This window comes from Fusarium oxysporum, chromosome VIII (assembly GCF_013085055.1).
Source record: "Fusarium oxysporum Fo47 chromosome VIII, complete sequence".
In the NCBI taxonomy this organism is placed as follows: domain Eukaryota; kingdom Fungi; phylum Ascomycota; class Sordariomycetes; order Hypocreales; family Nectriaceae; genus Fusarium; species Fusarium oxysporum.
In genome coordinates, this window is record NC_072847.1 from 223,897 (window position 1) to 250,234 (window position 26,338).

Here is a 26,338-nt window from a genome sequence, read left to right on the forward strand (position 1 = left end):
CGCTTCACCAGTTGCGGGGGACAAGCAAGCATGGAACTCTCCATTCCACTCCATCCCAAGAGCGGCGAGCTCCGACCACAGCACAACCAATCCAACTCGGCCTTCACACGCGACAATGTTCTCGAGCACAATCCAGACGACTACACTCTTGTAAACATCCGAACCGAGACGGTCCAGTACGGGCAACACTATGGACGGCCGGCCGCACTGATCATATTACGGTTTATCGTCAAATTTCGTCCGGGGAACAAACGCCTGCGATCCTTCAATATTAAGATCGAGTTTCAGAGATATAGCAACCCAGGTGGTGACAGCACCAACAGAACCGATCGAGTGGGAATACCGACAGTAGCTGTGCTTGCCCCGGAAGAGCGCAGGGGCAAGATATATACCGAAGAGCAGAGCACCACGATATCCACTAGCATAGACGTGCCGCTCGGCCCGTCCGGTCCAACCAGCCATGTTGGAGGCGAGCGTGCCAGCACGGTTGGCAAGGAGCACGTCATGCAACTCAGCGGGTGGAAGATGAGTTCCGAGAGTGGCGTGGATAACGTCGTGGTCTGGGACTGCGTCGAGGCCAAGAAGGCTGCAAAGGGGGTTATACCTGGCTATCGCGGGGCCATCGTTGTGGAGCATCAGGAGGCTACCAAGTTCCAGGCTGTCATTACACTGGATGCCCAGCGAGGCATTTGGGATGCTGCCTCAGGATTGTTTGAGTGGTCAAACCTGTTTGGGAAAAAGGATACAGATGATCCTCTTCTATTTGATTCCACGATGCCAGTGGGCGCACAGATTGATGCTGTTGACTTCAAAGATTTAAATCTTGATGATTTAGTCGAGTTAAAGCCGATCAAGGCTCTTCCAAGTGGATATAACTAAAACTTTAGTTTTAAGGTTGAATTAGCTTAAAAATCACAATTGATTATAAATGTGATAAATAATCTATGATAGGTAACTGAATTAGCGAGATATACTATTTTACTATCAGCAACAGTTACGAGAGTATAAAATGATTGAATTGACCTATGTTTGGCGTGCAATATCGTCGTCCTGTCTGGTTCAACTTACAGAGCTTGACTTTAGTGACGATCCACTAACGTAAGCCCTGGAACATTTGACAGGTATCAATTTACACGTACCAGGATCTCAGCAATCAAGCCATAAAAGGTCAGTTTGGAATACGGTAGATTGGTCAAAATATGCTGGCGACGCAGGGATCAATTGAAAACACGATATTATGGAAAGACTGAGTCAACAGCGTGGACTTGGCTTGGTGACAGTTGACCTTGGCGCCACTGCAAGACTGGCACATTTGTCACCAAGAGTCAATTGACTGACTTATCACTAGGAGCGCAGCCATAATGAGATTTAAAAATGAGAAAGATTTCACGCCAACACGAAGTGAGACGGCCGGGTTTACCGATGCTACTACTATGCCTGCAAATTCACGACAACCAATATGTGGAAATGATGGCGGATTGGATGCTATCTTGCCTGCAGCAAGAACAGCATCTGTATGGCAGTAGTAAGCGGCTTCAACCTTGATCAAGTCATTATGGGTTCCTCCATAGAAGTTAAAGGTATGTTACAATACTCTTATGGATGATTGTAAGCCATAAGCAACTGTGCCTTCATGGTTGAAGGTAACGCTGTTAGATTGACCATTATTGCTGTTGCCGATGAAGCTAGAGCAATTGCTGAGAATAGACTGGCCCTTGAAGCAGGAGTCAGAAAAGAACTTGCGTTAAAATAAGCAATCTAATGTTATGAGGAAACTATTCTAGCTGTTCTTCATTTTAGGATGCCTTTTAAGAAGTGAATTATCTGGCCCTGGTCTGTCTGTGGAGGCAATCTCTCGCCTCCACATGGGCCACATACCTTATACGGGGATGCAGCTTGACTTACACCATGCAGCCGATCAAAATAGACAACAGCGTTTTTGATAAATCTGACGAAGTTCATCTTAGAGTCTTATCATGGCTGGCCTGAACAAGTCCCCACCGGTCTACGTGACCGTATCCGCACTCGACGCTGGACACCTCACTCTGCCCGAGAACTTATTTGTCACAGAAGCCGGCTGCAACAAGAGAGCAACTGTACCCTCACCCGTGTTCTTCGTAAAACACCCGGCCCATGGCGGTAGCGGAGAAGTAAATCTTGTCTTTGACTAAATTTGAAGCGCAACTTGACTGGCTACCCTTCCAAGCAACAAGACCATATCGCCAATCGTCACCCCATCATCAGCCGACCAGATTGCGCTGACATTCTACGCTATGGGGTTGACTGGGAACCGAATAGAGAGACTTTGCTCGATCCCGCAGGGGATGTTGATATGGTGATACTCAGCCACGTCCACTGGGACCATGTTGGTACGCCGTCTGACTTTGCCAATGCTTCCTTTGTTGTTGGCTCCGGGACGTTACATCTACTCGAGCATGGCGCTGGGCCTCTCTACCCAACAGAAATATTCAATGATGACGAACTCCCTGCTGTTCCTTATGCTACCAAGGAAGAAAGTTATGACGCTGCCCCGCACGCCCCCAAGCACACGTACGCACCCTCTGAGGCGGTAGCTACACTTCCCAGCTCCATTCCCGTGGATTCATGGGCGTGGGAGTCTTTGGCAAATTTTCCCTACTTTCTAGATTTGTTCGATGATGGAAGCGTTTTTGTTATAGACAGCTTGGGTCATCTCTACAGCTACGTCAACTTATTACTTGGCGTTGCCGGGCGCCGATTCATTTATCTGGGCGGTGACTGCTGCCACGATCCGAGGATTCTGAGTGGACAGAAAGGCATCGCTCTGTATGATGATGGGAAGGGTAGAATGAGGAGCGTAGACAGGAATATGGGTGTAGCTAAGAAGAAACTAGGTCAGATCAACAATTTCATGGAAGAAGTGAAGGTTAACGAGGATATTGAAGTAGAGTTGATTGTTGCTAACGATAAGACATGGAGGGAGAAGAACAGACATGGGTTCTGGCCGGGCAAGCTTTAGGTCAAATCAATATTAACTGACACCTTCGACTTTGACATGCTATACTTTCTAAATAGTATGCCGCCTTGATGATAAGAACCGGAGACTTTCTTTAGTAAGTACTGACTTCATAACTTGTGTGCATGTACGACAATACCGCTCCCCCACATAGGCCCGTACCTTGAACAACAGACGAGGCACTACAATTACAAATAAGACTAATGTGGGGAAGCTCGTCGCACTTTGGAACGTATCGCAGTGTGGAGGTCGACTTTGGAGCACAAAACGGTAGTATTGCATAAAAGACAAGGCCAGTTTGGATTTCGGTAGTTGATGGGCTTAGACGATGTCTGCGAGTCTCGGCAAGGTATCTTCCTTGGCTTTATATCCATTCAATATTTCTCAAGCAATCTGAATCAATATTTCTATACCATTGTAGGTGAGAGGGCCTACCACCCAAGGCTCGATGTAGTAGTATGTGATAGTCATGCCTAGGCGTCATGGGATACCCTATGGCTGTCAATCTAGTTAAGGGACTTGGGTCATCCAAGTCTTTTCTGACAGTGAATGTGAACCAAGAAGCCCTGAATGAGTTTCAGGATGAGGTCAAGGGTTTCGGCAAAGTGTCGGTCGTCCAGAACGTCTACGAGGCAACTAAGGCAGCGGTACGTTTCCGTGCTCAGTTTGCGTACAGAGAAGCTAATAGATTTAGTACATTGTTATCACTATTCTGCCAACAGTTACCGCAGTTGAGGCCGTCTACTTAGACCCCAACACGGGCATCCTAGCCGGTGCTATAGCAGCTACTACATATAGCAGCCCAACAAATAAGCTTCTCATAGAATGCGGTACCATTGAGACTGCCATAATCAAAAAGCTTGCTGAAGCTGTGGAAGAAGCTTCATTAAAGATGTCTAACACACTATCTTTCGTTGATGCTCCTGTCTCCAGTAGTCCTATGGGTGCTATTGCTGGCTCACTTACATTCATAGTTGGCGTTCATCAAGCTAAGTCTGCAAAAGTCTTCCCCCAGGTAGAAGCACTGTTGAAACATATGGGCAAAAGCATCTTCTAATGTGGCGACGTTGGCGGAGGCACTGCATTCAAGATCATTAACAACTACCTCAGCGTTATCACCTCAGTAGCTGCAGCCGAAGCGCTCAACATTGGCGTCAAGGCTGGCTTAGATCTGAAGCTTCTATTGGATGTCATCAATGTTAGCGGCGGTCAGTGCTGGGTGACTTCCAAGGCTAAACCTGTGCCCAGGGTGATGCCGAATTTGCTGAGTTTGAATAGATATGTTGGTGGCTTTCGCATAGAACCGTGTGAGAAGGTATTGCAGATGGGTTCGATGTTGACTGAGGATGTTGGCATAAAGACGGTTCTGGATAGGCCGGCTAAAGCGGCTTTTCAGGAGGCCATGAGGGATGAACGATATAAAGGTAAGGATGCGCAGTTGTCTATAAGTGGCGAAATGAGAGTAGCAGAAGTTAAAGGTTTAATATTGAAAAGTAAGTATTAAAGTATGCTACGCAGCCGCTTGTTGCAGTTCCTCTGAATAAGAGTCAACGGCAACGTAGCGTTCGCTCAACTCCACTCCATCGGTTGCCCCAAAGATCTGAAACAGGGCAAAATCAGCAAAAGTCTCAACCAACGGTCACAACAAAACAATAGATCATGATTCAGACGCACCTTTTTTATATCTCCATAGATGCCAAACTGCACTGCTGTCATGCCACTAACCATAACTGTATGTGCTTGCATGCCAGTGTAGACACCGCGCAGTCTAAGCTCAGAAGCTATGCGAACTAAGCGGCGGGATGTACTTTCGCCTGTGACTGCTCTTTCCTTGTTGATTCTACTCAACATCGTATCGGCCGGCTGAGAGACGACGGCAGCGGCCAATCCAGCGACAAGCCCAGCACCAAGATTAATACCAGTAACCCCGATCGACGAGAGCTCTCTCTTGTCTACAACGCTATATGCTATCTGGATAGCTTTCTCGTAGACTAAAAATGTTGCCATTGTATAGGGGATTCTGCGACAGTCGCCTAGGTTAGCAACCAAGCATCATAGCGACAGGGGTTGGTCTGGCCGGACGTACTGTTTGAGGAGAATAGGACCCAGGCCGGAGTAGAGGCCACTAATACCCTCTTCTCTTGCTAGTTTAGCTAGACCGCTCACGCAGCCGGCGGCATAGCTAGGCTGAGACACCAGCCGTATTCGAACAGATTCGAATGGGCAAAGTGCGATATCACCAAGGAACTCGGCCGCAGCAGCTAAGCCTAGGTAAACGGCATTTATACAGCATGTAATAGATTTAACAGATCAGCTAAACATCAGTGCACTATTAATATAAACAAGGGCTAGATTTAATTATATTACTAACGTGGTTGATAAGCGAGCGCTCCAGATAAGCGAGTATACCAGCTTTACCTATACCTTAAAAGCTAACTTTTAAAAGCTGATATAAAATCCAAGCTAAGCCTAAAATGGCTAGGATTTTAAAGTTATATATTTAACTATAGGAAAAAGCTATATTATTAATAAAATAATTCTAGCTAATTTATTATAATAATAATATTAAAAAAGGGTTATGTATACTCTTTACCCTATATAAATAAGCTTTACTATATAAGATAAAATAGCTAGGTATTATAAGATAGGCTATTTTTAGCTATACAGTGCGCTAATATATTCGCTTATCTGGAGCGCTCGCTTATTAACCATGTTATATATTAAGAGAGTCTTAGTTTTATTTATATTATATTAAGTATTACTTAACTATTAAATATATTACTATTAGTAAAGTACTAAGAGATAATAAGCTATTTAATATAATAGTTAGTATTTCTAACTTATAAATTAAAAGATCTAAGTTTAATTCCTAGGGCAGCCTTACTTTTTTATTCTTTTAAGAATATTTTCTTATACCTAATACATTATCTAATTAGATAATCTTAATTAGAAGAAATAAGTATATTATATTAATTAAAAATATTAAAGTCTAATTAGCTTAAGTTAAAATAGCAGCTAGATTTAATATAATAAGCTTAGGTTAGGGGTTTATTATATTAAAATCTAAATTAATATTAGGGTTATATTAATATCTTGGTAATAATATAAGGGTTAAAAGAAAAGAAATCTTTTACTAGGCTATTTTAAAAGGCATATAATATAAGAAGAATCCTAGCCTTAATATTTAAGTCTAATATATTTAGTAATTAAAAATTAATTAATTAAGTTAAGAATATATAAATTATAAGATTTTCTACTATACTTACTTATTTATTATACCTACTTATTATATATATTAAAGGTTTAAAGAAAAAAAACTTTTAACTATCTAATTAAATAAATATATAATATATATTTTATTTTTAAATTAATTTAACTATAAGATATAAAATCTTTTTCTAATCTAATAAAAAAATAAATTATAAGGTTTAAAATAGGTAAATTAACCTATAATATAATAATATTATTTTAAATTCTTATATAAAGAAAAGGTAAATTAACTAACTTACTATTATAATAAGTAGTAGGGCTATCTTAATAGCTTTTATAGCTAGAGATATTTTTACTAGAAGGTCTTTTTAGACCTCTTATATATTACTTTAGCCTTATATCCCCCTTTTTTTACCTTTTTTCTTATCTTTCCCTTTAGCTCCTTTTAGTTATATTTCTTTTTTTAGCTTTTCTAGCTACATTTCTTCCCTAGCGTATTTTAGCTATATGCCTTTTTATTACCTACTTAGGCTATATCTCTTATTTTAGCTTATTTCCCTATTTATCTCTTTTTATCTCTTATTTTATGTTTCTTTTTATCTCCTTATTTCCTATTTTAACTTATATTTTTATTTCCTTATTATCTTCTTCTAAAAAAATCTCCACTCCTTCTTATTAGCCATATCTTAGTTAAAAAGAAAACATAAAGGCAAAGATATCTTTTATAGTTAATACTAACCCTATCCTAACCCTGGATACTCGGATTTGCAGGAGTCTGAAAGATTAATAGGCTCTACCTTGGTCGGGACGTATGGGGGTGATTACATAGATGACGTGTCCGATATGATGACTTTCTCGAAGCATAATCATCCTGCAAGTCACCATCCATCAGATCATCCAGTACATCGCCACTTGGATACCTCCGGCAAGGCAACCCTATTAGAGCTTATGTCTGCAGGCATCTCCCTTAGAAATATTTATACACTTTTTCGGCAGCAGGATCCAGATTCGTTAGGAACTCGAAAGGCCATTTACAATCGGATTGCTGAGCTAAAGGACGGTATGCATGAGGGCCAAAGCTCTATTCATGTTCCCATCAACCAATTAGATCGTAAAGATTTTTTAGAGCCGAGTGCAAATTGATGAGAATCAGGGGGTAACGGCAATCTTGTTTGCCCATCTTGGTTCTATTCAGTACCTACTTAGCATAGCTTCCCTCACCGTGCCAAGCATCAATAGTTGCGCAGGCGATCTTCGAATGCATGAGATCTTTGATTCTGTATTACCTTATCTTCTTTCTGTGCTGTCTGTGTCCAGAATTGCGACCTGGCTGCTGTTCTTGAGCTCGAAAACCGTATCGCCGTAACCCGCATTGCTGCTTAGGCCGTTCTTTCGATCATGCGGATCATTCGGCTCAAATGCTGGCTGTCCCCGTCTTGAAGTAGATTTAGCACCGCCCACGCCGATTGTAGAAAGAGGCATGCTGCGTTGGCGCTGTCCGGAGTTTGTGTAGCCATACACGGGAGTCAACGACTTCAGTCGCAGAATATTCTTCACCAACGGCCTAAGAGAGGGTACGCAAGCGGCGATGGTACCAACGTTAAGCTGGAGACTATAAAGTTGTAAGTTTGCGAGCTAGAGCAAGATGATTGTGATGTACTCACAGGCCCCAGAATTGAACATCGTAAAGGCTGTAGGAGATTCCAGAGTTAGTTTCGGCTTAACTTTGATGGCTGTATTGACCTACTACGTGGTATCACCCGCAGGATCATACTTGATCTGTGAAACAGCCTTTACTAAACCCATTACGGCGGCACTTTAGAGTGGTCAGCTTGGTAGCGCTAGAATGGTCGACCAAATATCTGCATACACATATCCCAGGCTCAATACAACGACGAGATAGATGCGCGTCTTGAGCGGCATCTTCAAGGACCAGACAATCGGTATCGGCAAGGTAGCGAATGCGACGTCAGTAAAAATATTGAAGGCTATTCACAACTTTTAGAATTCTTTCATAAACATCGGAAGATTGACTGTTTGCTTACCAGAATTGGCGAGACCGAATGCAACGAACATCGACACAGGGTAGCAAGACCCTTCGAGCGACCCATCCCATTGCTTTGCGACGGGTTTGCAGAAGAGAATGAATGACATCCATGCCTCAAACGTATATGCGATCACAAAAGCTGCACAGACCTGGTTAGTCCACTACTTCATTATGGCGGCAGGTCGGAGAGAAGGGCTGACCAATCAGACACCACAGAGTAATATTGTACCACCGCCATGAATTGCCATTATACTTGATAAGTTCGAGGGCGATTGCGATCTTGAGAAGGCCGATGCCTCCGAGAAGGGAGACTACCGTGTGGATGAAACTGTATTTGCCGAAGGTGGCATAATCGGGTCGCTCGATCGTATCGGCGTGCTTACCCAGACCGTATGGTATCTGCATGAAGAGGATGATTGTGCCTACAAGTCCTGTGCACTGTATTTGGCGGTTAGAAATTACTAGGTTGAGAGCTTCTGACAGCCGCCCGACGATTGGAGACAACAAGCTGCCGAGGACCATTGCGAAAACTTACAGCACTTAGGACCATGAGCACATCTTGCGCGCCGGGGGACTTGGAGATAGCCAGGCGGGTATACGTCCTTGCGGCGACGACAACCAGTGCCAGCAGGTTCACCGCGGCGATGACTCCTATGATCAATGCCGTCTGTGATTCTGCCACCCGCTCAGGGTTTGTGTTTACCACAAATGATAGAGGAGGAGTCGGCATCTTCTCAGCATTGTGAGGTGTATCGTACAAGAATCGTAAACAAAACGCTGTTGGAAAGTCAAGAGCAGAGGCTAGTTGGATTCGAGTTACGAATTAGGAGCAGTCGGTCTCGTCGAGCCGGTCGCTACGTCTATCACATGGGTGGTTTCAGTCACATCAGGGGTGTATACTGCCACCGCAGAAAACGCATTAGCCGGCATCCATTAAAGTACAGTTGGTTGTTGGCTGTTTGTTCTTGGTTGCTGCTAAAGTCTTAGGTGCATATGCTCAGAATGTGCGGCATGTTGGTTGGGCCCGATGGGCGGTTCGAATGCGCTGCGGAGTGCGTCCGGTTAAATTTTAATTTGACACATACCGAGCAATAGTTATCCCATCCACCTATTCCCCAGTTGAGTGGATTGTGCCTGGCTAAGGTGACTGATTATTTCGGTCCGGCGTGCCGGATCTACACCCCGGGGAGGCAGACCCTGGGTCCCGTCGAATTCCGGTAATAATGAACAAAAGGCCGCGGCGCAACGCTCCTAACAGAGCTGGCTCCGGCTTGGCGGTAGCAGGGGTCATGAGGTTCGTGCCCATCTCCTGCCACGGAGGATGTGCTATTCCAAACTTTGCCGGATCTTTGTGCCGATTGATTATCCGTTGTTCCCCTGCATTCGATCTCAACTCATCGCAATCTTTCCTTTTCGTTTTTGCTCATTCTCCCTTCTTGTCCATCATAAAATCGCTGAGACCAGGCGCGAAAGCGAGCTAGTAAACCATGCAGATCTCTTTTGGAATACTCGCTGCCTTGCTAGGCGCCTCGTGGCTTGTCGCTGCCGCACCCGCTGAGCCGTCCGCCAGCGATCTCGTGCTGGATCTCAACGGCCAGGCGACGTTTGCGCTGGAGAATGCTGAGGCGCAGCCCAGCAAACGATCCGGCCGCAAGATATGCACAATCGCCAACGCCGCTGTGCGCCGTGATTGGTGAGCTTACCTCCTGGCTGCCTTGCACCGCTGCTTAACCCTAACATAACGACCATTGCAGGAAAACCCTATCCAAGAAGGAGAAGAAGGCTTACATCAATGCCGTGCTATGCCTCCGTAAGAAGCCCTCCAAGGCTGACCCGGCTTTCGCACCTGGTGCCCGAACCAGATATGATGACTTTGTTGCCGTTCACATCAACCAGACCCTGAGCATCCATGGAACAGTAAGAGTCGTGTTTCGTGAGCTTTCAATTGCATCTAACGAATATTCCAGGGCAACTTCTTCACCTGGCATCGATACTTCACTTGGGCCTACGAGAAGGCTCTCCAGGATGAGTGCGGTTACAAGGGCACCCAGCCGGTGAGTAGATCTCCCTAATTATCTGCGATAGGAATCGCAAGCTTATAATTAACTATAGTACTGGAATTGGTTTGAGACTGGCGACTTTGCCACCAACCCTGTCTTTGACGGCTCTGAGACTAGTATGAGCGGCGATGGCAAGTACGTCAAGCATAACGGCGCTCTCTCCGGCATGCAGAACATCTATATCCCCAGTGGTAGCGGTGGCGGTTGTATTAAGACCGGCCCCTTCGTCGGTGCGGTCGCCAACCTAGGTCCCCCTTCTCCTGGTATGGATGGAATGGAAGCCACTACGACTCCTCTTGAGTATAATCCCCGCTGTCTCCGTCGCGATCTGAGCCACTATGCCATCGATCGGTGGATGACCCTGCCTAACCTATATAATATTACCCTCGGCGATGCTTCGCATAGCATTAAGGCCATGCAGGACGAGTTTCAAGGCCGATTTGCCGACGAATTTTTAGGCATTCACGCCGCTGGTCACTTCGTCATGGGCGGCGACTCATCTGATCTCTTCTCTTCACCTAATGATCCCATCTTCTTCCTGCACCACTCCATGGTCGACCGCATCTACTGGATCTGGCAGGCCCTACACCCTAAGCAGGCTAAGGATATTGCTGGTACTATCACTATCCTCAACATGCCTCCCAGCAGAGACGCCGTCAAATCTGATCCCCTCAACATGGGAGTTAACGCACGCCAGATCACTATCGGTCACGCGCTTGACACTCTTGGCGGCTCGCCCTTTTGCTACATCTATTCGTAGGATACGACGGAACATAGCTGCAGTATTTGAGCGTATTTATATAGGGCGTCAATCGGCCACTCATAATCAATTATCTTCAATCAATTATCTTCGTTTCTTATAGCCTTTCATCGTACCATCCTCAAGACTTATACGCAGCTGAGAGTCCCATTTCGAACGCTCATCTGGACGGATCTTCTGCTTTTGTTTACCTCACCGATGACCAGAACGTCGTAAATCTCCCCACATTTTCTCGCCAGTAGCCCTTATCCATCGACTCAGTTCTAGGAGGGGCGCACGGGAACAGATCGATGCTTGTTCGTTGAGGTGTGGTGAACTCTCGGGGGGCGGTTCCTTCATACTGCATGAGCCTCTCACTAGCGCCAACTCGATCTCTGAGCCACTTGTCGGAGAAGTGTTGTGGTCGGTGCTCTCCAGAATCCGGTGTGCTACCGTTGTGATTATCATAAAGAGCATCCATTGGAGAGTCGTCCACCTTGGAAATCGTCCGACAAGTGACAGCGGAAGTAAGATTGCTAAGACTAGCCAGGGAACCAAGCCCAAACCCAACAGATGATCAGCCGTATGCTTCTGGATCCTGTTTCGGAATATGCCTCGAGAAGATGCCCATATTACACCTATGGCCGCAGCTTGTGAAGTGAAGGCTAAGATATATGCCATCTCGATGGGTGACGGAACTTGTAGAATCAATACAGATATCGAGACTAAAGTAACTTCAACACACTCGAGTACTGCGGCTAATTTCCACCATATCTTATTCCCTAACACCGCGAATATGTAGATGATCGTGAGAATCTGTGTTGTGATCATAATGTATGATGGTTGGACGGGATCCATGAACGGCCCGTGCCTGAGAGCCAGCGGACCAATCACATCACCGCACTTCTAAATTGAAGCCGCTTCTGGGCTTTTTATTCCTATAAACTCGATGCTTAAAGTATGTATCCATGTTTTGTAGCTCCATGGTTCACGTAGACAATCCGTCCACTAGCGAGCGAGCAAGTTCCTCATCAGCCACAAGGCCATCCTGTAACCCCTCGACCAGGTCAAAGTTCCAAGTGAGCCAATCCTCTGCCAGTACCCCTCCAGGAGCGCGCAGTATGCCTACGGACACGTCGACGACGTCCTGCGAGCCATCCAAGAGCTTTTGCCGATACATACGGAAAACAGTCGCGCCGCACGTCCCACAGAAGGACCGTACTTCGGCGGGTGATGATGAGGTGTAGGTCTTGCTCGCTCCGACTGACAAACCGGGTCCGATTGCCGGCTCGTAGAGAGCGAGGGGTACCGCCACCCACGCGGAGACAAAGGCACCGCTTGTGAGGCGGGATTCATGGCTCAGATCGAGGCGAGCGCTTGAAATAAAAGTCAGTGCGACGGTCCGGAAGAATAGGAGTAAAGAGACACATATATGCATACATCCACTTGGTACTATCCACCGGCGAGACAAGCTTCTTCATGACATCATTATTGAGGGTTTCCTCGGTAGGGCGAGGTAGAGTGAATGATACGCCTCCGCAGTGGCATCGAGCACCAAGTCTCTCCCGGCCATCCGGCCCTGGCTCGACAGGCATTGGCTTCGCGAGCAGCTCGGAGCTGTCCGAGGGGTTCCAGGTTCCGAGCTCGTTGTCACCGATGCGGGGGATGTACTTGAACAGGCCACCCGCGCCCGAGCCGGGGGCAGCAGACTTGGTGTAGACGTGCGTCCTGCTGGCAAAGACGGCCTGGCCCCCAGGGAAGAGCGACGTCGCCAGGCACCACTTGCCGTCATGGGGTCCTACGTCCCCCATGTGGCACCCGCATCTCGAGCAGAAGTAGCGGACGCAGTTGCTCCCGGGGAAGGTGTAGGGCGTCAGCTTTTCGAGCCTCGAGGGCGGCACGAACTGAGGGGCAATGCCCGCGGGTATCGGGGCGTTGAAGATGCACGGCGTCCCGTGCGTCCAGCGACAGACGCTACAGTGGCAGATGTGGCCGCGCAGAGGAAGCAGAGACGAGGGCACGGTCAAGGTGAAGTGGAGGTCCTTGCATTGGCATTGCGCTGTCAGGACGGCATTCTCTCCACTCGGCTCCGTCATTGTTTCGTTGTTCCGAAGTTACGCTCTTTGCGCTTTGGGCGGCGGGGGTGGCGTGGGGAAAGCAATGCTATATAACACACTGTGCATGCTTTAAGGGTTAAGTAAATGTGTTGAGCAGTAGCAAATGTGTTGATTGATTATTCTTTTGTTTCTCTTGTGCGGGGCATTCCATCCCGCAGAGTTACTTAAAGCATGTAGCTAGATTACTAATACAGTTGTTTCCTGAGGGGCCCAATGCCTTGAGGAACGTGCCATGAGGAACGAAAGGCTCCTAGAGGACGGACGAAAAGGCAGGGCCAGGCCAGATCCCTCCCAAAAATTCACTTGAATTTGAACATGTTATTGCATCAGGTCTATATCGAACCCTACTCGCGTAGCTCATACTGTCTTAAAATTCCTTAACATTCCTCTGCAACATCTGCCCTATACTAGTCCCTAGTGTTATCTTCTAACCAAATTATTAACTCTACTTGCCTTACTGTCTATTTACTTAGCTCCTCTAATCTTAGCTTAGCCTATAATATCTTAATTAGTATTATATTTCCTATAAAGTCTCTCTTATACCTTAGAGAGTAATATAATACTATTAAGTAATTTATACCTTAATAGCTAAATATATAAACTATATAAGTTATACTAGCTTAGAACTAGTAGGCTATTAATATTTATAATTCTTATCCCCTAGAGCTTTGGTATAACTTAGTCTAATATTTTAACTTATATCTTATAATCTATATATAAAAGCTAAGGCATATAATAAGCCCTTATCGGAAATATTATATTACTATTATAGCCGCTTTCTTATATACTTAGTTTTAATACTTACAGGCATTAAGAGTATAATACCTATAGGCATTCTAATAAAGTAGAGATTGCTTATTATCTCTAAAGCTAGCAGGAGCCCCATAGGGCGGCCTAAAGTAAAGGACTATTAGTATTAATCCAATGGCCTAGATAGGCCTTATTAAGGATAACCCCTACTGCCTTATATCTAGCGCTATTAATAAGTTTTAGGCCTTAATATATATTCTAGTTTATAATAACTTATATACCAGGGATAGATATAAACACGGCAGGCACCGATATAGTATTATTATCGCCTTAACTTAGTATTATAACTGCTTCCTCCTCTATCAGCTTACCGTCTTTACACTTATGCTTAGAAACTAAGATATAGAGAAGGGCGCATTGCTGCCTCTGGAATGCGAGTGTTACCTCTATATTTAGGTTTTATTGGTTCCTGTTAAGTGGCATTACTACTGTGATACCTGACTCCTATGGAATGTATCTCCCCTCGTGATAGCAGTTGCTGTTTAGAAACTCGATATCTGACTGATCCTGGGCTCCTGGCTGAATATGCATTAAGATTCTGCGTAGTCGTGGGTCTTACGCGGCATGAACTTGTTCCTTGAGTATTACCACGGTGAACTTCCTCCACAGGGCGTGGGTAATATCGTGTTGCCTTTGCTGCTTGGGACCGAAGCCGTGGCCTTGCCCCCATGGGAACCTTGATCTTAGGAGTAGTATTAACCTCTCTTTTATATTCCTCTTTATTAGCTTTTCTAGCTATATCTCTTTCTTATCTTTTCTTAGCTATATCTTTCTTTATTACCTTTTTTAGGCTATATCTCTTACTTTAGCCTATTTCCCTACTTATCTCTTTTATTATCTCTTTTTATCTCTTTTATCTCTTATTTTTACCTCTATCTCTCTCTTTTAACTTTTTCTATCTCCTTTTATTCTTCTTCTTTAGAGCTATATCTTAGTTAAAGAAAAATACACCAGAGCAAAGATAGCTTAGATAGTTAATACTAACCCTATCCTAACCCTAAAAGTGAGACCACTCTGCTCTAGCCGTGATGGCGTTACGGCAGCCCAGCAGCATCCCACCATTGACCACCAAGAAAAAGCTAGGCAAGTTCGATGATTATGGTGATGATTATTACGGGAAAGATAACGTGAATATGAGTTGATTTTTACAGCTGACATATCGGATATTTAGGGGATGGAAGAAACTATAACACAAGCTCAAGCTCAAGCTCAAGAAATAGCAGGTTTTAAAGAAACAAAAATTAAAGGTAGACTCATTAAGGCTACGTCAAGTACCGTACACCTAAAATAGTTAACAAGGATACCCGCTGAAGTATTAGGACATGTTCGCGCACTTGCGACGGCGCACATGCTAATGTTAGCAGGAGCTGCCAAAGTAACGTAGTTAGCAATAACGAAAAAGCTGCGACTACTTGGATGTCGATATTGATGACAAGGCCCTAAAGGATAGGTTACTTTGCGGGTTTGTGAGGTACGTTTACCCCTACCTAACACGTTTTAAACTCTTAGGTAACTTTACAGAGGATTATATGATATATAAATGACCAAGTACGGACGACTTCTTAATTACTACCGACGCCCGCCCGTCGACTTGGTCTGCTAGTGGGGTCACACCTCCTCCTCCTCCTCCTCTTCTTCTTCTTCTTCTTCATACCACTCACCGACACACTCACAATGCTTCCCTAATCCCACTCACAGCTGCCTTATCTCCCCAACTGTCTCTTTTTTAACCTCTGCAGGGTCCCTTCGATTGCTACTATCCCAGTTTCTTCCTTCTTCTCGTCCTCCCATTTCTGTCACTACCACCACTGTTTACTTCTACTCTAGACTGTCTCACCTCGAGGTTCATTTTGCGATTTTCTCGTACCTGACTTCGAATCCAACCTTACCTGCTCGTCATTCAGTCGTCATCTCAACTAAACACCTGACGCGACTTAACCGACTTAGCCATTAAGCTTATCTCTAACGCTACCGCCTCATATCATTCGCACTTACACCGGCTCTTGGTCGATCATCTACAACCATCACCATGTCTTCTCCTCAGGTCAATAGCGAAATAAGCGCTGCTCAATACCCTGCTTTTATACAGGTATTTAAAACCTTACGCTTTCTTTCTACAACATGAACTGATCCCCTCATAGCATCTACTCAACTACCCAGTTTCAACGACGGCATCCATGCCTTCAAGTCCAATAAATACGGCCGGCGCTCCATCAAGCTCGGCGACGCCGCTTATTAGACTTTCGCCGCTCCCATTATTCCCTACTTCTTTAAGCCATACCAGTACGTCTCGCCGTACGTCTAAAAGGTCGACTCGCTAGGTAGCAATGCCCTCGACCGGATCGATAAACGATTTCCCGTCGTTAAGAAACCCACTGAGGAGCTTTACAGAGATACGAGGGCTCTTATTCTCCTCCTATACCACAAGGGCCTCGAGGGCAAGGATCACGTCTTCCAGGACTACAGCTCGGAAGCTAACAAGAACGAGCAAGCAGGCCTTGTCGCCCACGGAAAGGCTGCAGCTACCACCGTCCTTGTCGTTAGCAACGAGATCCTCTCGTGAATCAGCTCCTTCTTGCACCAAAAGAAGGCCGAGACTACCAACACGGTCAATGAGAAGATCAACCAGTAAAAAGGTTGCTATTGCATCCATGGCACCACGTGGTGACCACTCTTAGCTAAATCACAGCTAAATCATCCCTCTACCTTCCTCCTTCCTTGTTGTCAGGAAATTACCTTATAAATATAGGCCTTTCAGCATTTATGGCTTAGGCAGTCCTTAAATAGTTTAAGTGGTTGGCATGATCCGTGATATACATGTAGGACAGGTGTCGTGGCGCCTGAAGAACCATTCACCAAAGCAACGTGAGTGAAAGACATGGCCGCATTGTAAATGACGGATTATGTCCTCGTCCAACATTGGCCCCAAGCAAATTGCACTGAGAAGTAGTCAGAAAATGGAGTCGACGGGGTAATAGACTCGTATGCTTACCAGGCATTAAAACCGGGTTCAATGTCCGCCACATAATTCGTTTCGGCCTTCCACTGCCTGTACGCTCGTGCAGGGGCAGTTTCATCCAGTGTCGCTGGATTAAAAATATCGTCGCAAATCAACTCTGGCCTATTGTCGGGTCTTAAGGGACTATCATCAGGTCTTAAGAGATAAGAGCTTGATGTACTTCAGTACATTACCATAGAGACTATGAGGTCGGAGTACAAACAGTGAATAAAATGCTGCTGCTAGGATGAAGATAGCGACCATGATGACTGCGAATGGCAAGTCCGTGTCTAGAGGCAAGTGATCACTAGCCGGGTCGGATGTGACTGTAGGATTAACGACAATCATGGTAAAGATGGCTGGGTCTATTTTCCGGGATAATTAAACTCTGAATGCAATAAATCTAATGGCAGGTTCACTTAGTCTGATTATATACAGCATAAAGCAGAGATATCCCTCATCTCGTCCTCCCAAACAAGAAATGCCTCATCAATCCCTCCAGCTTATCCTTAGGGCCTCTTCCGCTGCACCACTTCCGCCGCACCCTCGGTCACGCTTTCGAGCCTGTCTATTGTCTCGAATGCCTGTTTCGGGGCTGCGCAGCGCGCCATCGACCTGCAGCCCCGTCGAGCCCTTCGGGTCAGTGACTGTACTGCATATTGATACGTTGCACGCCGCTACTCCTGTCACATTTACGACTGTGCTCGTGACAAACTCAACAACGGGCGTGGTCTGGTCGGAAGTGGTGTTTCTGTGGATTTAGATGGGTGGTTTGTTGGTCTGAGAGTTGGGGTCTTGCACATACTCTTGGTTGGATTATTGGGTTTATCTGGCACAATGAAACAAGTTCCACCCACCAAAAGACGCTAAGTAACACAAACCTGTCACCTACACACCTCCATTGGATTGATTTTCCCACGACATTCGCCTCCTTCGCCCATGATGACGTCTCTGGGTAGTACTCCTCAGCAGCGTGGTGTTCATTTTTGAGAATATCTCCAGCCAGCCTCTCATCCCTGGAGTGCTTCTTGCTATTGAGTATTGACTACGCCCTTGGGCCACCTACCCGTTTTCCCCACACCCGAGCCCATACCGCCGAGCAGCTTGCTCCATCTGTAGCTCATTAACTTGTGCCTCAAATAAACTCTGAGATGCTTGAGGTGCGACTGATTCCATCGGGACGGAGCTGATTGAGAGTGTAAGAAGCTGTAATGGAGGGGGAACCTTCACATGATAATGGACGCCAGGCACCATGACGGAGGTCATGGGGTAAGCTTGACCCTGCGCAAACAGGAGCTGCGCTGTACTGTCAGGAACAGACGAGGCTGGCTCTGCCGCAACAGTATCGGCGCCTCTAGGCAGGCTGGTAAACCTATTTACTAATAACCTGCATGATAAGTGTGTGTCGCAAAATTCTCTCACCTTACACCCCCACTATCTGAACACAAAATTATCAACCACCAGGCATGCCAAAGCCTGATACTGAAGGTAGAGTCCTTCTTGCACTTGACGCCCTTCAAGAGGACCCAGAGCTATGTGCCCGACGCGCCGCAGAAATGTCTCAGGTTCATTCTCGTACCTTGGAACGCTGTCGAAAAGTCACTTGATCCCAACGTATTTGGACCCCAAAACAGCGGAAGCTGTCTGATCTAGAAGAAGATATATTAGTTTGGTTTATTCTTACGCCAGATTCGTAATGGTTTCCCTTGCGACTGTCTTATGTTGAAGCAATGGCCAATCGTTTCCTCGCTGACCACAAGGCGTTACCTATTGGCATGCGCTAGGCCTCTAACCTCGTCAAGCCATACCCAGAGCTCACAGCGAGTCTCTTTCGGGGATAATTACAGAAGAGCTAAATGCAAAGATTCAGAAGTTGTTTAGGGCTAGTTTATGCTTATACAAAATATTACCACTGAGTGTATCTATTACCTCAAAGTTAGATATTTATAACTTTAATAAGACTGGCTTAATAACAAAGGTTATCTCAATAGGTATAGTTATTATAAGTATAGAAAGATGTTCTACGGCAGAACATAGTTAGCATGGAAACCGAGAATAGATCACAGTAATATAAGGCGTAAGTTCTAAGTGTTAGTGCATGCCACCATTTATCATTATAGCAGGTAAGAATTACCTGTCGATGTAGTATAAAAATAGTCCTCTACTGCAGGACTAGGTTACTGGTACTATGACCAAAACCGGTGGATTATATATAAAAAATGGCTGGAATAGATATAATAATTCGATAAGCTAACTATACTGTGCACAACTGGCAAATATCGCCTCCTTATCCTAGATAATTATAACAGTTACTACTTAGCTGGTGTCAAACTATACCAGCTTATCTATCTTATATACCCTAGTATGTTAACATTAGGAGTTTTAGCCTGCTTGAGTAGGCATATAGTTAATATGTTAAAGGTATAAGTTGTTGGATAAGCGAGTGTCACAATCCATTTCTTACCTTAAAAGCTATTTTTTAAATAATTCTTAAAATTTTAAATTAAGCTTATAATAGCTAGGATTTAAATAGCTTATATATAAGTCCTAAAGTAAGCTATATTAGCTTTCCCAGATATTTTAAAAAAAAAATCCTATATCACGTTAAGTTATATTAGCAAAAAGAGCTTCTTTTTTGCTTTTTATATACCTTTCTAAGACTCTCTAATAGAGAAGAATATTTAAGAAGGCTTCTAAGTGGCATTCCAGCGCCTTTAAGCCCTAAGAGTAAGATTCTGAAGCTTAAGGTAAAGCTGCAGACGCCGATACTAGTCCTGGGGGTCAATTAGTTATTAGTACATTAAGTGTCAAAGACGCCAAGCAAGCCGATTAAGGCGACTCTATAATCGGATTTCATTTAGAATTGAATCTGTAGACATTAAGGAAGCTCTCTAATATCTAATTTACATGATATAAATCAGTTTGCTAAAGGAACACAGGGCATCATGCATCAGATTGCTTTATCGAAGTCAGAGGTGCAGATCCTTTGGGAGGAACATGAGACAGTTAGTTGGCGTTGACAGGCTACAAAGAAACATCTGAGATAAGGAGTAAGCCATACAATAGGCCAAGAGCAAGACTTTCATGGCCAGAATAAGGTCAGCGCGCAGCTATAGGTTGAAAGTCAAGGAAATGGTTGACAGAAATGGACAATAGAAACGAAGCAACGGCGGTGCTACCTCTGTAGCAGGACAGGGCGTAACGCGCGAAAGTGTCAGATAGAAGTAAACCTGTCTGGAGAAGACGGGAGCGACTCATCCGATGCCATTACATGCATTATGGTGGATATCACAGGGATGTAAAGACATCTGGGTATGGTGAAGTGAGCAACTCGCTTGTCCGGGCCGCTCGCTTATTATGTACGTAATTAAGTATTAGTAGTCTCTTACCTCTATTTCTATTAGCATAGTTATGCTGGATTTTAATAAAAGACGTTAATAGATACTAATAAACACTATCGTCAGATAAGTGTGAAAAGCTAATATTCCACTTCTCCAGCTTTTAGCTTCCTAAAGGCTAACTTACAACTCTATCTCCCTCTGTGTTCCCACCTAAGATTGTGTTCTTGTGTTGACAACTATCTCGCTTGTATATCCAAGTACGTCTGGCCGATAATGAACAAGCCTGACTTCAGACGGCTGCACCAGAATTCCCCTTATGTGTTATACGCATGCTTCCCGCGATTCAGGCTCGATTTGTTACCTTCCCCTTGGATCCCTCCTATACTAGGCCGTCTCGCCCCATAACACGTCGTTGAATTGGGCTGTGCTTGGGTGAATTTGACTAGCAGCCCACTGTTTATAAGGATCATTGAGGCTTTGCAAAGGACGCGTCCAACCACAGGTTGTGGCTGCCTTGGCGCGAATCTTAAGGTACGTTGGGCTACGCGAGTGATGAAGTACGTGGTTAGTCCGTTTGGCTGCAATCCAAAACACCCTGGCCTGAGTGATTCCTAATGAAATCAAGGCTCCGATTGCTGGCGGAAGAGATATGGCATCGTCAAGGACTAGATTCTAATGTCCAGCCAGACCGTCAAGCGGGCCTGTCTAGCGTTGAATAATCGTTGCGGAAAATTCCGGGGCTGGTACAAAGCCTGGCTAATGGATAGCGATGAACTGAACGAGTCAGGAATCGCGGTTCTACGGAGTAGGCCGTGAGCAACGTTCTAGCTTCGGCATTTGCCGCACACCATTTGCGCGCTCGTTGCATAACTGCTTGGGCACCATTGGCGAGGCTGGTGGGAACATTGAATCTAGATGGACTGTGCGGGCGCCGGATGTCACTAACACGTGTTGAGTAAAAACAAACATAACTGCCATACATTAACATAGTACTTAATATTCTCATCTTGCCCTTTGCTCTTGAACCGCCTCATTATTTTTCCGTGTGGCTTGCTCCGGCTCCATCATTCGCCGCCATGTCGATCTCATCCGATCCTGTGTACTTTGAGCTCAGTTGGTCTATCCTGAGCACCATTGGAATCGGAAACTTCCTCTTTGGGCTTCTTGTTTGCAGCATCACCAGCTTTTCACAAATATCCGCCATTCCACTAATAACGTCTGCCGCCGGGGCCACGGCGAACGGGCTGTGCTACTATGCATTCTATGCCCAAGGGTACCCCGTTAAAGGCAAGGCAGTAGCATCGGCATTTGCAGACATGTTTTGGTTGGTAAGGGTCTTCTTGATCTGGACAAAGATTCAGAATGCTGCCGTCTCTGGCTGACGCTGGATTGTATATAAAAGGTCCAGGAAGCGGGGCTCTCATTCTACAGCTACGTGATATTGAGCCATGTACTACGAAACCGCCGCTGGCACGTCTTTGCCGGTTTATTTTGGACTATTATGGTTATAATTTCAGCCCTTAGAATAACAATCACCATCACGAGGGTCAGATCGATCCTAGACGGAGGTAGTTCATATCAGGAAGTCATCGACAATCTTCATATCGGCTACTTTGTATCGATCGCCACTGTGGAGTGCATCAACGCATACTTCCTGCTAACCGTCTTCGCCTCCGCAAAAACCTCGTCCCTAAAAGCAGCCATTAAGGCGGGCCCCTTTCGATATTTAATGCGAAGCGCTGAGGTTCGTCTGGCTCTGCTCGCCGTCATTGGCGTCATGAGGGCCATCACATACTCCTTCCAGACTACCGCGCAGAGCGCGACGAACGTAGCAAGCCAACTAGACCGGTTCGCCTACACCATGGAATGCCTCTTCCCTGTCGTCATGCTGTTAGTTGAACCCATCACTTCCATACAGGTACTCTTGCCATACGCTTACTAACTTTTATCTCGTAGCATTGACATGCTCGCGTCTAGATTGGTGTTCACAGATCAGGCGTATATATCCTCTTCTCGAAGTCAGACACCCAGAATTTGCCCCAAACAACTCGCCTCAAATAATAATAAGGGGTTGTATTCTGTACCGCCAAACGATCAAATAGTTGAGATCCACAGAAGTGAAAATATTATTGACCAGACAAGCTCACAGGAGCGTATCCTTGAGTCTGGAGTATCTCAAAGGACGGTCGCAGAGGTCGAGCTTGGAGGCATAAATGGAAGGTGAGGTATTAGCAAGAGGGGTATTTTTGAGGTGTACAGACCCTATGATTTACCTGGATGAGAAGGAAGTAACTAGGAATTATATGACGTCCAGGCGTCCAGCTTCTCGTCGCGAAATTAAGACGGTGTAATGATAATTAATAAGATAGTTAGTTTCCCTAGCAACAAACCTAACTATATGACTACCTACATCACGAAATCTTTATATATAACGAAGTATATGCAACATAGGTTATGTGGCGAGAGAAAGCTTCCATAAAAGTAACCACTATTCCTAAAATATTATGAGCTATTTAATAAGTCTCTATGAACTGTGGTGCTTGCGACCTCAATAAGACAAAAACCTTGAGCCGCTCTGCGTGAGTGGCAGGTTAGTGTGAAGCCCATTATTGACGCTTGTACAGAGTATCAGGCACACATGTCCATATGCTAAGTAGTCCCTTTACGCTTAGTGGATAGGCAGCCTCGAGCTAGGAATGAAAGGCTGCCGTTGGAGGCCATCACGGGCAAGGCAACAGGGGGAAAAGACACGCGGAAGAGAGAGGGTTTCGGGGAGGGAGATACTGGCGCAGAGTCTGTAAGGTTGCAATTTAAAACACGACAGCCTGTTGGTACTTCTATCACAGCCAAGTTTAAATGGGGGGGCGCCTCCTAATTGGTCTATTGACTTATCGTGGCCCCCCTATAGGGGACCAGCGTTAGCCTACATGTGCCATCGTGCCAAACACAAAAAAAAGCATCAATGGAGGCTTACCCCGCATCCAACATCCAGCCTCAACGAACTGCAGCATACACAGACAATCAAGCAATGACATGTCTCATCCCCCCTTTTTCATTTTCTTATGACGTATAGTATGTTGATATGTCATTTTACTGATCGCGCCACACCATCTTACCGCCAGAGCTGCCATTATGACGCTGGCTGTTGCAAGACTTATTGGGTAACAAGTGCGGCGCGGCATCATTGCCGATAAGCGTTGATGTTCACATTTATGTCGTGACACCGATTGATGTTATAGGAAGATTGCAACAAACTTATTTTAGAGGTGCCATACTTAGTATAAAGTAGCAAACCAGATCGTAGTAGCTGTGGTTTAGACCCAAGTATCAATCCATGCTATTCCTAGCCAACGTTCGCAGCAGTAAGGGAGGCAGTAGCAACGGTACCCTGGTCCTAAAGCAACTGAAATAATGTCGAAAACCAAGGACTCTACCGCTATCCCCGAAGGACAGATCGAAGACATGAAAGAGGGCACTGCTTTCAGGGAGCAGCAGAATCCTGGTGCGTTCACTATCCTACAGCCGAGTTCGTGCTTATCATCCTCATTGGAATTAATGTTGAGTCAGTTCCCCGGAGCGCTGCTGGCTCCGTTAATAATGCCGGAGATGTCTCAGACAACGCCGGCAATATTATCGGCACGGCCTTGCCATTGGGACAGGACGAGACAGACAAAGAAAAGCAAGAGGAACAACAGGAGGAATATGGCGAATACACAACTCAGGAAGCTGAGAAGAAATATGGCCGCCTAGGCCTTAACAACCCAAAGGATACCGTTGATCGCCTTGCTGGTGCTGTCAGCAGCACAGGCAAGCCTGCTGTTGGCGGCGTAACCGGCGCACTGGGTCTCGGAGGCATGTCGGATGAGACGCCCGAAGCTCCTAAGCAGGCCGAGGACGTCATAGGCCAGATCCTCGAGGCCAAGACCAAGGATCAGAAGGATAATAGTATCACCTTCGAGGACTGCGATATGCCCACAGGCGACAAGGAGGTGCTCGAGATGGAGGGTAGGCTCAAAGAAGTCACCTCTGAAGAGGTAAAGGACAAGATCTCCAAAGTCGAAGAAAGGGTGGGCGAGAAAGACATACCAAGAGTGCCCGAGGACGCTATTCAGGATGAAGCCCCTAAGTCGGAGATTCCCGAGGGCAAGGCCCGCAGGCCTGAGGCTCCTGACGTGGAGGTAACTGAGGGAAAGTTTCCTGGTAAGGAAGCCGCTCTCGAGTTGGCTGGTGTTACCATCGAGGCTGTCGGTCAAGCCCCCTTTGGGAGCCGACAAGTTGGTGCCGAAGGTGGCCTCATGCAACTCAAGTGCAGCAAGGTCGATGAGGGTGGAGCCATCCTTGACCGTCGCGGGAACGTTATCATTAATACCAAGGCCTGGGATGCGCCTTATCCCGGTGCCGAGCAGACTGCTGAAGAAAGGCTGCAACGTGAGCAGGCTGAGCAGGTGAAGGCGAAGAGGAAGGAGGAGACCAAGAAGGACAAGGAGCTTGCCGGCGCGCTAGCCTACAACATTGATCAGACCCAAGACAAAATCCGACCCATTTGCAAAATGATCAACAACGAGATTAGCATTGCCGAGGCCCAGCTCGGGAACGAGTATAGTGAGGAGCACCTCGTCAGGCAAGTCCGGCCTCTGATTGAGGAGGCCGCTAAGATTCTAAGCGATGTCAATGGTGTCATCCAAGGTCTTAATCCCGACAGCCGCCTCCAGAGGAACGCACAGCAGAAGGCGGCGATCGCCGAGGCTACTCCTGAGGAGTACCATCTCGCCGAGTTGTTGAAGGAGGCGAGTATCGAAGGTTCTTTTTCCATAAGCCTTTGCTAAAACCAACAGCTTACTGGTAGTGTCACTACTACCATCGATCGCGCCAGGCACAAGCTCGAGAGCATGCCTCATGCCAAGAAGGAGCTCAACCCTCTCTGGGCCCTTCTCGCAGTACCTCTGTTCCAGATCATCGCTGCCATCGAACTCTTGCTCGATGGTATGCTTGGCCTGGTTGGCAGATTGGTAGGCCATCTTCCTTGCCCCCTTTTGCGTTGTTCATGGATTAACAATCTAATGCAGTATAGCTGCACGGAGATGTCATTAGCTCCTTGACTGGTAGAAAGAAGGAATAAATGTGTCCGATATTGGGGTCCATTGTGTGTATTGCTCTCTCTCCGATAGTTGGGTTGGAACCCTATTTCTATCTGTTCAGTAATGACCTATCTAAGAGGTTGTTACAATGCCGAGACAGCTCTCTGACCGGTAGTTCGGTCATCTGGTTAGCCGGTCTCATTTTCACCAGTATTCAACAAAATGACACGAGTGATTGAAAGGATATTTGCCGATTTGATGATATATGTAAATAAGAGTTAATTCGTTAGTTCATTGCAATGCTACTAGGTTGTTCGGCCCTTAAGGAAATGAGTCGTAGCTTGATAGTCACTACGATACTGGTGACTAGTGTCTTCTAGAGCTCAGTTCCTAGGAATTGCTTTGGGAGACTTCAGGTCAAGTGCATTCAATGTATCACGCCTAGGGACCTAAAGCTTCACCATACCACCTCACTCTTTAGCCTAATTACGTGTCCTAACATTTTGACCACAAGCATATCCTTTAGCTAAGAACAGGGAAGACAGACAATCCCCGTAGGTCATATCTTGATTGGGTTGTTATGCCTGATGCGTCCCATGTGTGTAAAATGGCTCTCACTTTTATCTGACGATGATGTCTAGTAGACTTACACTAGGTAGCCAGATTCGTAAAACGCCATCCAGCTACCAAGGCTAAGAGAGGAAAGCGCCAGGAGGCATCGAGGTTCAATTCCTTTACTCCAGTGGCCGTCAATTGGTACTTCGATATCTGCGAAAGAGAGTATAGATAGATCAAGCCCGAGAACATAGTTACTATCGACGAAAGCGGTATCCTGGCGGGATTTGGTAAGGACTTGCCTTTTTTACTATTAACTTACTATAAATTTACTGAAAAACTGTAAATATAGGCTTAGACTCCTTGGTTATTGGCAGCAGCGATTTGA

At 45.8% G+C, this 26,338-nt stretch overlaps 11 protein-coding genes across 11 annotated transcripts; 7 read left to right on the plus strand and 4 right to left on the minus strand.

Annotated features, from left to right (window-relative positions):
* The first annotated feature begins 21 nt into the window (after positions 1 to 21).
* On the plus strand, positions 22 to 905 carry FOBCDRAFT_228633 (uncharacterized protein). The gene has a single exon (XM_031189275.3). It carries the CDS (start codon positions 31 to 33, stop codon positions 877 to 879), a length of 849 nt encoding a protein of 282 aa, XP_031036540.1. The 5' UTR covers positions 22 to 30; the 3' UTR covers positions 880 to 905.
* A 1,071-nt stretch (positions 906 to 1,976) lies between these two features.
* On the plus strand, positions 1,977 to 2,998 carry FOBCDRAFT_204743 (uncharacterized protein; the record flags this gene model as incomplete). The annotated part of the gene is made up of 2 exons (XM_059609139.1): positions 1,977 to 2,150; positions 2,180 to 2,998. 2 exons carry the CDS (start codon positions 1,977 to 1,979, stop codon positions 2,996 to 2,998), a joined length of 993 nt encoding a protein of 330 aa, XP_059465529.1.
* Positions 2,999 to 3,477: 479 nt separating this feature from the next.
* FOBCDRAFT_242256 (NAD-binding of NADP-dependent 3-hydroxyisobutyrate dehydrogenase-domain-containing protein) lies at positions 3,478 to 4,471 on the plus strand (the record flags this gene model as incomplete). Its single annotated transcript, XM_059610465.1, has 4 exons — positions 3,478 to 3,642; positions 3,690 to 4,010; positions 4,086 to 4,435; positions 4,468 to 4,471. 4 exons carry the CDS (start codon positions 3,478 to 3,480, stop codon positions 4,469 to 4,471), a joined length of 840 nt encoding a protein of 279 aa, XP_059465530.1.
* A 93-nt stretch (positions 4,472 to 4,564) lies between these two features.
* Positions 4,565 to 5,275, minus strand: FOBCDRAFT_141046 (mitochondrial carrier domain-containing protein; the record flags this gene model as incomplete). Its single annotated transcript, XM_059608116.1, has 2 exons — positions 4,565 to 5,015; positions 5,082 to 5,275. Coding segments are annotated over 2 exons (645 nt in total), but the record flags the coding sequence as incomplete, so codon positions are not given.
* Positions 5,276 to 7,492: 2,217 nt separating this feature from the next.
* Positions 7,493 to 8,982, minus strand: FOBCDRAFT_262885 (uncharacterized protein; the record flags this gene model as incomplete). The annotated part of the gene is made up of 7 exons (XM_031189272.2): positions 7,493 to 7,817; positions 7,870 to 7,896; positions 7,953 to 8,021; positions 8,076 to 8,193; positions 8,251 to 8,391; positions 8,453 to 8,690; positions 8,788 to 8,982. The coding sequence occupies 7 exons, from the start codon at positions 8,980 to 8,982 to the stop codon at positions 7,493 to 7,495; spliced, it is 1,113 nt and encodes a 370-aa protein (XP_031036537.2).
* Positions 8,983 to 9,602: 620 nt separating this feature from the next.
* Positions 9,603 to 11,137, plus strand: FOBCDRAFT_186993 (uncharacterized protein). The gene is made up of 4 exons (XM_031189271.3): positions 9,603 to 9,945; positions 10,007 to 10,169; positions 10,220 to 10,306; positions 10,365 to 11,137. Exons 1-4 carry the CDS (start codon positions 9,740 to 9,742, stop codon positions 11,070 to 11,072), a joined length of 1,164 nt encoding a protein of 387 aa, XP_031036536.2. The 5' UTR covers positions 9,603 to 9,739; the 3' UTR covers positions 11,073 to 11,137.
* Positions 11,138 to 11,264: 127 nt separating this feature from the next.
* On the minus strand, positions 11,265 to 11,882 carry FOBCDRAFT_141107 (uncharacterized protein; the record flags this gene model as incomplete). The annotated part of the gene is made up of 1 exon (XM_059608118.1): positions 11,265 to 11,882. The coding sequence occupies one exon, from the start codon at positions 11,880 to 11,882 to the stop codon at positions 11,265 to 11,267; it is 618 nt and encodes a 205-aa protein (XP_059467705.1).
* Positions 11,883 to 11,947: 65 nt separating this feature from the next.
* FOBCDRAFT_228636 (glutathione-dependent formaldehyde-activating enzyme) lies at positions 11,948 to 13,286 on the minus strand. Its single transcript, XM_031189270.3, has 2 exons — positions 12,492 to 13,286; positions 11,948 to 12,427 (listed from the first exon to the last, which is right to left on the minus strand). Exons 1-2 carry the CDS (start codon positions 13,145 to 13,147, stop codon positions 12,040 to 12,042), a joined length of 1,044 nt encoding a protein of 347 aa, XP_031036535.2. The 5' UTR covers positions 13,148 to 13,286; the 3' UTR covers positions 11,948 to 12,039.
* Positions 13,287 to 16,007: 2,721 nt separating this feature from the next.
* On the plus strand, positions 16,008 to 16,610 carry FOBCDRAFT_242260 (uncharacterized protein; the record flags this gene model as incomplete). The annotated part of the gene is made up of 5 exons (XM_059610466.1): positions 16,008 to 16,067; positions 16,120 to 16,137; positions 16,218 to 16,273; positions 16,304 to 16,517; positions 16,566 to 16,610. 5 exons carry the CDS (start codon positions 16,008 to 16,010, stop codon positions 16,608 to 16,610), a joined length of 393 nt encoding a protein of 130 aa, XP_059465532.1.
* Positions 16,611 to 21,393: 4,783 nt separating this feature from the next.
* On the plus strand, positions 21,394 to 22,541 carry FOBCDRAFT_141669 (uncharacterized protein; the record flags this gene model as incomplete). Its single annotated transcript, XM_031189268.2, has 3 exons — positions 21,394 to 21,645; positions 21,720 to 22,207; positions 22,274 to 22,541. The coding sequence occupies 3 exons, from the start codon at positions 21,394 to 21,396 to the stop codon at positions 22,539 to 22,541; spliced, it is 1,008 nt and encodes a 335-aa protein (XP_031036533.2).
* Positions 22,542 to 24,120: 1,579 nt separating this feature from the next.
* On the plus strand, positions 24,121 to 25,436 carry FOBCDRAFT_142919 (uncharacterized protein; the record flags this gene model as incomplete). Its single annotated transcript, XM_059608151.1, has 4 exons — positions 24,121 to 24,213; positions 24,643 to 25,094; positions 25,164 to 25,326; positions 25,389 to 25,436. Coding segments are annotated over 4 exons (756 nt in total), but the record flags the coding sequence as incomplete, so codon positions are not given.
* Positions 25,437 to 26,338: the final 902 nt, after the last annotated feature.

Bases quoted from the DNA above. Each gene is read 5' to 3' on its own strand.
- FOBCDRAFT_228633 (XM_031189275.3), top strand. From the start codon at position 31: ATGGAACTCTCCATTCCACTCCATCCCAAGAGCGGCGAGCTCCGACCA.
- FOBCDRAFT_186993 (XM_031189271.3), top strand. From the start codon at position 9,740: ATGCAGATCTCTTTTGGAATACTCGCTGCCTTGCTAGGCGCCTCGTGG. The intron at 10,170-10,219 runs GTAAGAGTCGTG...CGAATATTCCAG, and splicing joins CCCTGAGCATCCATGGAACA to GGCAACTTCTTCACCTGGCA. The intron at 10,307-10,364 runs GTGAGTAGATCT...AATTAACTATAG, and splicing joins GTTACAAGGGCACCCAGCCG to TACTGGAATTGGTTTGAGAC.
- FOBCDRAFT_228636 (XM_031189270.3), bottom strand. From the start codon at position 13,147: ATGACGGAGCCGAGTGGAGAGAATGCCGTCCTGACAGCGCAATGCCAA. The intron at 12,428-12,491 runs GTATGCATATAT...TTTTATTTCAAG, and splicing joins GTGGATAGTACCAAGTGGAT to CGCTCGCCTCGATCTGAGCC.